At 55.0% G+C, this 10,688-nt stretch overlaps 1 protein-coding gene across 1 annotated transcript; it reads left to right on the top strand.

Moving 5' to 3' along the window:
- Positions 1–4,650: 4,650 nt before the first annotated feature.
- On the top strand, positions 4,651–8,590 carry LOC119100180 (neurofilament medium polypeptide). Its single transcript, XM_037223289.1, has 7 exons — positions 4,651–4,797; positions 5,115–5,278; positions 6,077–6,176; positions 6,958–7,108; positions 7,592–7,787; positions 7,968–8,357; positions 8,576–8,590. Exons 1-7 carry the CDS (start codon positions 4,788–4,790, stop codon positions 8,588–8,590), a joined length of 1,026 nt encoding a protein of 341 aa, XP_037079184.1. The 5' UTR covers positions 4,651–4,787.
- Positions 8,591–10,688: the final 2,098 nt, after the last annotated feature.

Here is a 10,688-nt window from a genome sequence, read left to right as displayed (position 1 = left end):
TGATTAACGCGCAGGGCCCTCTGGCTGACACTTGAGCGCCCGGCCCTGCGGGCCGGCGTCCCTGAATGAGACCTCTGGCCAACTTTTCGTGCCCCTCGGGCCCCCAAGTCGAGCCCTCAAATCGGAACCTAGGGGGGGGGGAGGGAAGCACGTGCCCCTATGCCCCCTGCCGGCGTTGCTACCAGCATGGCTCCAGATGGCCGTTACGGTATTTTTCTGGAGGGCCGCGGCCGGGTCACAGCCGGACTGCCCGCCCGCGCCTAGCTGGGCACCAGCCGGGCACGTGCTGGTCCAATATCACGATACAGCCGTGGTCTGGGCGGACGCTGGGCTCCAGCTGGGGTCCTGTCTGGCCCTACCTGATAAAAACGCTGTGTACCAGCTGGGTACGAGTCCGTGCCAGTGATGGGCCCAGCAAGAAACCTGCGCAGCAGAGCAGGGTTTATGATGGTCTCGACAGGGGCACAAGGGGGGCTCTGGCACGGCGCCGGCCAGTTTCTGACAGAGCGCCAGCTGGGCTCTGGCAAGGCACCAGTTGGTTTCTGACAGGGCGCAAACTGGGCTCTGGCGGCACCAGTTGGTTTCTGACAGGGCGCAAACTGGGCCCTGGTACAGCACCAGCTGGCTCTGGCACGGCACCGGTTGCTTTCTGACAGGATGCCAGCTGGGCTCTGTCTTTGCAAAGCCGGGCTGCCCAGGTGGGGCCCAGCCTGTTCCTTGTTTGTTCTCCATGCCACCTGGAGCTACTAACCCACGTGATGCAGTGTACTTACATTGGCTCAACATTTTTAGTAGCGGATAAAGCCCAAATTATTTCAGAGTTCAGGTGTTGGGCCCTAAACCTCACCTGGGCGAAGCGCAGATCGTTTGAAGTGCGAAGTTACGGGTTTAACCCTCTGGAATTGCGCTGCTTCAGTTTGGACACGACTCTTGCCATAAATGGTTCCGCGCTAAACTTGAGCGGTAACCAATCTGAATCCTAATAATCTATGTGTTTTGGGGCGTTTCTCAAAGTCATAAAATGATGAGGAAGGTACTTCAAAGGTAATATTGACGTTTTTAGGCTACCAGTGCTGTATAAAGGGCCATGGTATGTCCGTTTTGGCACAAGCTTTAAAGGCTATGACATGGACTGAAGCCCATTCGGCAAACTGGACCAGGAGCGACTGGAGCGGACTCAATGCTGAACTAAGCGTCTTGTCCACGGAGTAAGGCACTGGCCGTATCATGAGAGGCTCTGACTCCTACTGTCTTTGCTGTACTATCGACGTCACAGGGGAGATATGATTACGGTGTTCCACATGTTTCATAGAGGCACGTCGTTGCCGGTGGGCGATTTCTTGACGAGTTACGACTCGGCACTGGCAAGGGTATAACAATGGCACCTGAGAGAACCTCCAGCCAGGAACCCCGTCGGTCGGCTCATTCGGCTGCCCGGTCGTAAACTATAGGAAGGCTCTCCTACCGGCAAATCACCGTCGTCCTCAGCTGAGCAGCTCAACGCCAGGGTCGATTCGCTTTGGACTGCATTATGCATGACATCCCACACCGATTACATCTCTAAGCTGAAATTGTTCGGTTGCCTGAACGGGTCCCTGAAAAGACCAGGATCCACAGGTCAAGTGGCGTTTAATTCCTGATCGCCAGCGGGTAGTGCAGGTAATTTGGAAAGTGATCGTTTAGAACTCGTTGATGAAACTCATAACTTAAAGCCAATGTTTGTTATGCACAGCTCAAATACGATTTCTGAACTCACCTGTCTTGCCGCATGTGGACAACGAGTGTCCTAACAAGCATGCAGTCAGTCTGTATGGGTATTTGTACGACCCGTCATGCTTTGATTTAGTTTCTCCACATACAATAAAAAAGCTGCACACGACGACAGCCACAATGCTGATAACACCATCCATACGAACGCAGCTGTAATGCGGCCGCTGGCAAACGACGCACCAAAATTTGAATACGACTCAAGGCACTAAAACTGCAATACGACTGGGCAACCGGACCAAACCCAGTCTGAACCCTTTCACATTCTGAAACATAATTGGCGGCGCATCGCGCTACAGGCCCAGCAGGCCTCAATCCGGATTCTGCCTCGGTAATACCGCAGCTTATCAATCCGGGTTAAACAAGGGACGGCCCTAGCATGGCCTAGGCCGGCTGCACTGCTGTAAACATCCGCCTATCCGGGCCATGATAAACCGCTATCTGGGGTACCACTCCGGTTATGGCTGTATGATGAACATGAAAAGTCAGATTTGGCAGTCAAATCACACTTGGCTGCTACCAAATATGCGACATAATATACGCAGATGCGCCAAACGCTTGGTTTGTTTGGTTTTGCCGCTCGCGTGATGTGGAGCAAGGGGTCCGTGGGCTGTTTGGCTCCATTCCTGGAGGGTTACTACCTAAATAGCTGAGGTGCGTGCGGACTTCTAGTGGATTTTGTAAGAAGTGCAAGCTATTTCTGTATTCCGTAGTGTTATATGATTACACTGCGTGCCATGTTTTATTAATGTGATAGTGAATTTCCTGTTTTTAGGTACATGGCGGCCTGTTGCGTTCATGTCCTGCAGTAAATTGTGTTAAATGTGCATATATTTAAATTAAGATCCATTGCTGTGTGTTGTGGAACCTCATATTAGTGACTGGAGGGCAAACATATATTTGTAGGGTGCAGATGTCCTGCAGCTGGCTACATTAGCTTAAAAGTGGTGAAGGTTAGGGGCATATTTGCTAAAGTGTAAGTTTCATTGTAATGTTTCCACACTAAGATAACTTTTCTTGTGCCATAAATGGGTCCTATAGTGCTGGTAAACATCACAAGGTATGTTAATGAGTTGTGTGGGGATTATGTGTCCTTGTCATTTGATTTTCTAATTATTAAAAATTATGTTCTAAAATTTTATTTGCTCAGCTGTGTTTGATATCATGATGTCACATGATGTCACTTTAAATGGGTAGATTCATGCTCCTACCTTCAGATTTTAATAACCATGATAGCGAGCTCCCAAGCACTGCACACACCCCACCGCCTGGACTCCCCAGCGCTGTTTCTGCGTTATTGTGTAATGCAATATTTCTGCTTATCAAGAACCATAAAAATGTACTGGACTAAGTAAAAAATAATTATTCAATGAAAAATGTTTCTTATTGTGCCTAGGTACATTTATGAAATGAAAAAAGAATAGTCCAGAACATAGCCTAAACTAGCCTACCCTAACCTAACCTTACCTAATCTACCTAGCCTAGCCTACCTAACCTATCCTATCCTATCCTATCCTATCCTATCCTATCCTATCCTATCCTATCCTATCCTATCCTATCCTATCCTATCCTATCCTATCCTATCCTATCCTATACTATCCTATCCTATCCTATCCTATCCTATCCTATCCTATCCTATCCTAACCTAACCTAACCTAACCTAACCTAGCCCCCCACCCTGTCTCCTTCAACCCAGTGTCCCATTGGCATCCATGTTCCATGCCATGTATATGTACTGTATTAAGAAGTTTTGTTTAGCTGCCATATTCTCATTTTGCTTTTCATTCCCATCCCAAAATGTCATATTTCCCCACCATGTCAACCAATCTACAAACAATATGTAAGACTGCTTGGATATGCAAGAAACACATTTCATTGGATTCTTTTACCCTGGCCTCATACATTTTTATGGTTCTTGATGCGCAGTAATGTTGTGATCACGCAGTAATTGTGATCATGCGTAGAAATCTCGCCGGGGTCCCGGTTGCTGCCTGTTTGTGCTCGGATGTTTGCTATCATAGTTATTTAAGTTCCAAGGTAAGAGTTTAGATGACCTGTTTTATGATTACTTACAATATGTTCTCCTTAAAAATGATGATTGATGTACAATGCTCTTTCTGAACATGGGGTAGCAATGTATACCCTGACCAACTCTGGGACAATTCCTACCCATTACTGTAGGACTATGAGTCCATCATGTAACCCCTAGACTGCATAGACTGCAAAGTACTGCTAAGCACGCTTTTTAGCACCTTTTACAAGCTTTGGCATTTTTCATGAAGGGTTGTTAGATGCCGTGGGAGACAAAGTTCACATGAAAAGATGCAAATTTCAACCAATATGTTGTCCTTAGAATTTTGGATGGCTTGGATTGAAACTAATCACATGTAGTATTAGCTTGTAAAAAGATGTGTACTTTGATTGATGATACATGGGTAAAATGCACATCATGCATACATAACTATTACAACCATATGATCATGTCTTAATGTTGGCTTCCACACAGTAATGCTGCAAATCCTTTCAGCCTGAGGCCAGTTGGCCATTCTGCAGGGATGATGGTTGGTCACTGTCCGCGCCTGGTGGGCCAGTTGGCGCTCCCTCTGCTGCTCGGCGCGGGCCGCGCGGCGCCTCTGTGGCGGCTGGCCGGCGCCGTCAGGGGCCGTGTGCCGCTGACAGTGGCTTCAGCCGTGCCCCGGCCGTGGCCGCGCTGGCTCGCCTCGCTCTCGCACGGACCGGGCACGGACGACGTAGTAGAGCAGCCGGCGGGCGCTGGCGGCGCGGCGCCTGGCCGGCCGCCGGCCGCCGCTTACGTGGAGCACGTGCGCTCGCAGCGCCGCTCGGTGGTGCGCTTCCTGCGGGAGGAGCTGGGGCTGGCGGACGGCGAGGCCGAGCGCACCGCCGACCGCCACCCCTGCCTGGCGGCCGCCGGCGTGCCCACGCTGACGGAGAACCTGCGCTTCCTGACCGACGGCGGCGTGCTGCCGTATCACCTGCAGGAGGACGTCGACATACTGGCGATGCGGCATGGTGAGTGGTCGGCCGGAGCGGTTCTGATGGTCTCGAGCGCCACGGCGAACGCGAATTCGCCGCGCGTAGCGAATGCATTGCTCAGAGCGTTTGTGGTGAGATGTTTGCATTGGGAGAACTGGATGATCTCGCCACCTCATGACTGGTGCTGTTTAGCCCCACAGTCGAAGCCGTCCGCAGCAGGTCAAGCACTACAGTAAGAAGTCCATGTCGTGTACCCATTGCACAGCACGCCAGCTCTTGGACGGCTGGCACCAGTGCAGAAACGTGCTGGGTGTCGCCGCCTCAGGCCCTGACCATGTCCTCCCCGGCTGCAGCCGAGGTGGTGAGCGCACATGCGCTGGTGGCGCGCCTGCCGGGCGCCCAGTACCCGCTGTACTACCCGCTGAGCCGGGTGCAACGTGAGCGTCGGGCGGAATTCTTCCGCCGCCTGCCGCACCGCGGCTCCAATCTGGTCCAGGAGCTGGCGCACACGCTGAATGTGAGTGGGTCGACCGCGCCCGTCGACGGCGGGCGCACAGTCGCTTGGACCGGCTGGCGGCGACTGGGGGCTCATCCTGATCATGGTGCGCGTGGACTTTTGCGTATTTTCACGTTCTGTGTTTTCAGATGATGTCGGCACTCAGGATATTAACGTGAAACTGCCAGTCACCATATGGCAATAGAAGGCATGCATGCCTATCATGATGAGGGTGAACAAGTGATGAGGTAGTGATGGTTCGGGCGTCTGTGTCGGGGGTCTGCGCCGGTGTGATATCGGCGGTCGGTGGACGGGCCGGTGTTATGTTGGCGGTCCGTGGACGGGCTGGTGTGATGTCGGCGGTCGGTGGACGGGCTGGTGTGATGTTGGCGGTCCGTGGACGGGCCAGTCGTTTGACGGTCGGTGGACGGCAGTCCGTGGACGGCCCGGTGTGATGTCGGCGGTCGGTGGACGGGCTGGTGTGATGTCGGCGGTCCGTGGACGGGCCGGTGTGATGTTGGCGGTCCGTGGACGGCCCGGTGTGATGTCGGCGGTCGGTGGACGGGCTGGTGTGATGTCGGCGGTCGGTGGACGGGCCGGTGTGATGTCGAGGGTCCGTGGACGGGCTAGTGTGATGTCGGCGATCCGTGAACGGGCTGGTGTGATGTTGGCGGTCCGTGGACGAGCAGGTGTGATGTTGGCGGTCCGTGGACGGGCCGATGTGATGTTGGCGGTCCGTGGACGGGCCGGTGTGATGTCGGCGGTCTGTGGACTAGCGCCGGGTCGGGCTAGCGCTGAACCGGAGCCGCCTGGTTTCAGCTGCCGGTGCTGACCGTATGCCGGGCTGTCAGCCGTATGTCGGCCCACGTCTTCCAGTATCGCAATGCCAAGATCCTGCAGAACGCCAAGCTATGCACGGGTGAGGTTTCGGATGTGCCCACAGCAGGGTGTGGTTTCATGTGGATCTATGTTGTAATCTTTCTGAAATGCTACAAAACTGTCTGGTGTGTCCTTATCTTGCATCCACGTCTTTTTCGTCACTTGCACATGATATGTGAATGTTAACACCACTTGTTTCGTCGTAAAAATCAGAGTATCTGGGTCGTCTCTGTCGATTGTCTTTCCTTGCCAGGGCTGCACAAAACCCTTCGCCCTGTGTAGAAAGTCACGTTTTACGAGGGTGTTCCACGACGATGCTCGTGACGGCCATTACGGTAGCCAAATTTACAGGAAGGCTTCATAAGACACCGACCATTGGGCTCCGTGCGATCATTTAATCAGTTTGCCTGCCATCCCTTCATGAATGTTAGCGGATGGGTGGTGCCGGCGTGCCGCGGAACCGAGGCCAGTGACACCAGCGACAGCAGCCACGGCCAGTGAGGCCAGTCGCGGCCAGTGAGACCAGCCACGGCCAGTGAGGCCAGCCGCGGCCAATGAGGCCAGTCGCGGCCAGTGAGGCCAGTCGCGGCCAGTGAGGCCAGCCGCGGCCAGTGGGGCCAGCCACGGCCAATGAAGCCAGTCGCGGCCAGTGGGGCCAGCCACGGCCAGTGGGGCCAGCCACGGCCAGTGAAGCTAGTCGCGGCCAGTGAGGCCAGCCGCGGCCAGTGGAGCCAGCCACGGCCAGTGAGGCCAGCCGCGGCCAATGAAGCCAGTCGCGGCCAGTGACATCAGTAACAGCAGGCGCGGCTGTCTCTCGGCAGAGCTGGGAGTGTCGCCGGCCGATATGGTCCGCTCCCTGTACGTGCTGCGCATGCCGGGGCCGCTCATCCGGCGCAGAGAGGCCGAGTGTCGGCGCCGCGGCCTCCCGCTGCGCCCCTTCTACCTGGGGCTGACCGAGGCTGAGTTCCAGCGGTGAGTGGGCGAGCTGGTCTGCCGCTGCGCGGCTTCTACCTGAGGCTGACCGAGGCTGAGTTCCAGCGGTGAGTAGGCGAGCTGGTCTGCCGCTGCGCCCTTCTGCCTGGGACAGGCACAGGTTAGGTTCCAGCGGCGGCAGGTAGGGGTCGGCCAGGCGTGCCTCCGCCACCGGACGGGCTGAGCTATCCTATATGGATCGCTCCTAGACCAGAGAGGGGAGCCTAATATTATGGCCATTACATGTGGACGTAAATGGTGTCACTGAAACATCGCATTGGGAAGTCGCATGGCAGCTCGCACTGCTGGCATTTGGCCAAAATACCTTGGCTGACATGTTCCTGAGCTGCCATACACTGCAGGTCAACCTACTCGACACCGCCGCCCCCGGATGACACAGCACTACTGATGCTGTCCGGATTACGTGGCACCGCTGTTGTCTGGGTCGCCGGTCGCGTGAGCCGCCACTGTGTCCGGCGGCAGGCGGCTGGCGGAGGGCGGCCCGCTCCCGGAGCACACGTCCGACGTGGCGGCGTTCGTGGCGCGCCGGCTCGGCGTCAGCGTCCAGCTGGTGCGGGAGCGCATCGAGCACATGTATTGGCCGCGCTCGCTCACCGCCGCCCGCTTCGAAGAGGTGACCGCCCTGCTGGAGGCGGCCGGCTACCGGGGCGAGGAGCTGGCACGCGCGCTGCCCGGCGCCTACCTGCGTCCTCCGGCGGCGCTGCGGTGGCGCCTGGAGCAGTGTCGCCGGCTCGGCTGCGCCCGCCCGCCCACCCATCTGCTCTTCTGCCCGGCCGACCGGTTCGAGCGAGCGGCGCGTACCCGCAGCCGGCCCGGCGGACCCTGGACGGCCGGGCAGCAGCGGCCCGAGGCCGTGGGAGAGCAGGAGCGGCACCGGCGGCCGGAACGGAAGGTGAAGCGGCCTGATGGGGAAGATGAGCGACTTGATGGAGAGGGGGAGCAGCCCGAGCAGGAGGGGGCGCGACCTGATGGGGAAGAGGAGCGGCGCGATGGGGAAGGGCATCAGCCCGAGCCGGAGGGGGGACGGCTGGAGGGCGAGGGGCAGAGGCCGGAGCAGGAGAGGGAGCGGCTCGAGCGAGAGAAGGGACGGTTGGGGAGGGAGGAGGAGCGGCATGGGTGGGAGTGGATGGAAGTCGGATTGGAAGATGGAACGGCGACAGAGCTGGAGAGCGCAGATGGAGACGACTGCCGAGTCAACTCTCACGAAGACGGTAAGGGTGACCTCGATGTAAGTGCTAAATTCACCGGGATAAGTACTGCCGCCGGAACCTCTGAAAGGGGACGGAAAACAGTGGCCCCTCCAAGAGCGTAGGGGGAAGGGAAAGGGGCAGAACCGTCACCCGTCAGGAGGATAGCTCAGGCTGTGCTGTGATTGAATAATATATATATCGAGATGACTGGAGAGAAAAATGCACGGCTGGTTTGACAGGCTTGTCGACCGGTCAGGTTAGTTCAAACTGAGTTTGCAGATGATCGCTGGAACGCCATTAGTGATTTGTTTCGGGATCGCCTGCCTGTATTGTGCAGCCAGCTTTGTTAACGCGTCGTCCACCGCAATCAAACCGAACAGGCAACGCGCGCCCAAACCGTCCGCCACCGGAACCACAACGCCAGCCTGCTGGCTCGCCGACACAAGGCGACTGCCATGGGCACAGGAATGTCTGGCATTTATTCACAAAGCGGGCCGTTGGTACATGCCACTGAATTACCGACGTAGGGTACACATGTAATAATTCATAACTAAAAGTCAATTGCCTTCGGCGGCATGCTCATTCAAATTAACCACAGAGTGGCTGTTGCGCATAGACCAGCCAGCTACTTTCCGGCTGCGGGACGCACCCAGCCAAAAATCACAGCGCGTGACCTTGCGTGCCAGTACAAGCATCCATCCGCATATGCATGCAGCACATATTTTGAATATATGATGCCAATCATAGCATCACAGACCTTAAAAATAAGCTGTTGTGCTCAAGAACAAAAGCAATGTAGAACAACCAATTTCAATCTGGGGAAAGCAGACCTTCAAAACAACAAATACGCAAGCAGATCTTCACACAGCAAATACGATAGCGACAGGCAACACAGAGGTGACCACAAGGTGATGGAGGGATTTCGGTAAGGGTGGTGGGTGGCGCCCTTGTAGCATACGTCACTTTGTGCGATGACCGAGCGCTGGAGAGTGGATCAGTAATGTTCACTAAGAATAGCCGACCAGTTCTGTCGCCACATAGCTTTTTTTGGAGTCCAAATCGTGGTATCCAATGGGTCCTCTCTCGCAGTCGGCACACACTAGATACTTCTTGCTGCCCACAGTCTTGCTGAATCCGATATTGTAGAAGGTGTACATGTCATCCACTTGCCACCACTTGGTCACTGTGCGATCCCCGTCACCGTCCTCAGTAGGCAGCTGCTCCTCGAATTCTGTCAGCGTGCTGTCACCGGCCAGGAGAATTTTGCACGGACAGTGCAGACAAACTGCATTTGAAGAGTTTTTCCCCTCTGCTGACGCAGCAGACATCTTCCACATAAGTATCTGCAACACATGTTTTGTTAGATCCCTGTGAGCGTGTCTTATTTCCTCCTGCTGCAATAAGCTTTTTATCGCACGCATTTCTCACCCGCCGCGGTGCGGCACTCGTGTAGCCGTTCCACGGTTGGCACGGTGGGTTGGCATGGTGCGGGCGGTAGGAATGGTGGACAGGCGTCGTCCGTCGTGTATGACGCGGGCCTCAGCTGCACACGGTGCCAAGGCTCGGGAGGCCAAAGCCGGCCGCCGAACGACGAGAGAATCCCGAACCCGGTGTTGCAGATGCTGTGGCTGGGTGTTGCACGAGCACAGTGGAAAAGCTTGTCCTGGTGCAAGCCCTGCACAGGCCATGGAGCTCTGCCATTCTGGGTACTAACACCCAGGTACCCTGGAGTAGGTTCTTGGGGATGACGGGACCAAAGAGGGTGGGGCATAGGTTCGTAAATCATGATGAGGAAGGGGGTGTATGGTGACTCATGAACCTTGGCATGTGTGGAGTGGGGAAGGGTAAGCCAGATATCATTGGCCTCCTCTTATGACAAGCAATTATTGACATTGACATTGCCCACACAACAGACACATTAAAAACATGGCTGTATTTGTTTCACAACCTAAGTTGAACTGGAGACCAAACAGACATTAACTTCTCAAAACATCTACCCCCACATAGGATGAACAGAGGGAGTTCAGCCTCACACTCATGGCCATAGTGTAACTGAGCCCATCTGAAAAAATCAGCCACAATGCAGACTACATAGCACTGCTGTACTGCATCCAATGTCTGTGTGTGCCAAGATCTGGTCAGGGCAACTTGTACTGCATTTTCAATTCAAGTATTTCTTGCATCATCTTTGCACACTCCTAATTCCCTGAGTCACTGCCTCTTTATCCCTTAAATTGGTTGTAACTGTACACAAAACTGACCACTCAACTTTACAGGATACATGTGCTTAACTTCTTGTCACATCTACTGGAGACATCTTCTGTGTAAAGTGCATTATTGGTTCAGTAACCTGGGCAGAAGGGTAAAAT

The sequence above is a fragment of the Pollicipes pollicipes genome, unplaced genomic scaffold (assembly GCF_011947565.3).
Source record: "Pollicipes pollicipes isolate AB1234 unplaced genomic scaffold, Ppol_2.1 Scaffold_4881;HRSCAF=5763_pilon_pilon_pilon, whole genome shotgun sequence".
Classification (NCBI taxonomy): domain Eukaryota; kingdom Metazoa; phylum Arthropoda; class Thecostraca; order Pollicipedomorpha; family Pollicipedidae; genus Pollicipes; species Pollicipes pollicipes.
This window is presented reverse-complemented; position numbering and strand designations above follow the sequence as displayed.

Bases quoted from the DNA above. Each gene is read 5' to 3' on its own strand.
- LOC119100180 (XM_037223289.1), top strand. The intron at 5,279-6,076 runs GTGAGTGGGTCG...GCCTGGTTTCAG, and splicing joins AGCTGGCGCACACGCTGAAT to CTGCCGGTGCTGACCGTATG. The intron at 7,788-7,967 runs GCACGCGCGCTG...ACGGCCGGGCAG, and splicing joins GCTACCGGGGCGAGGAGCTG to CAGCGGCCCGAGGCCGTGGG.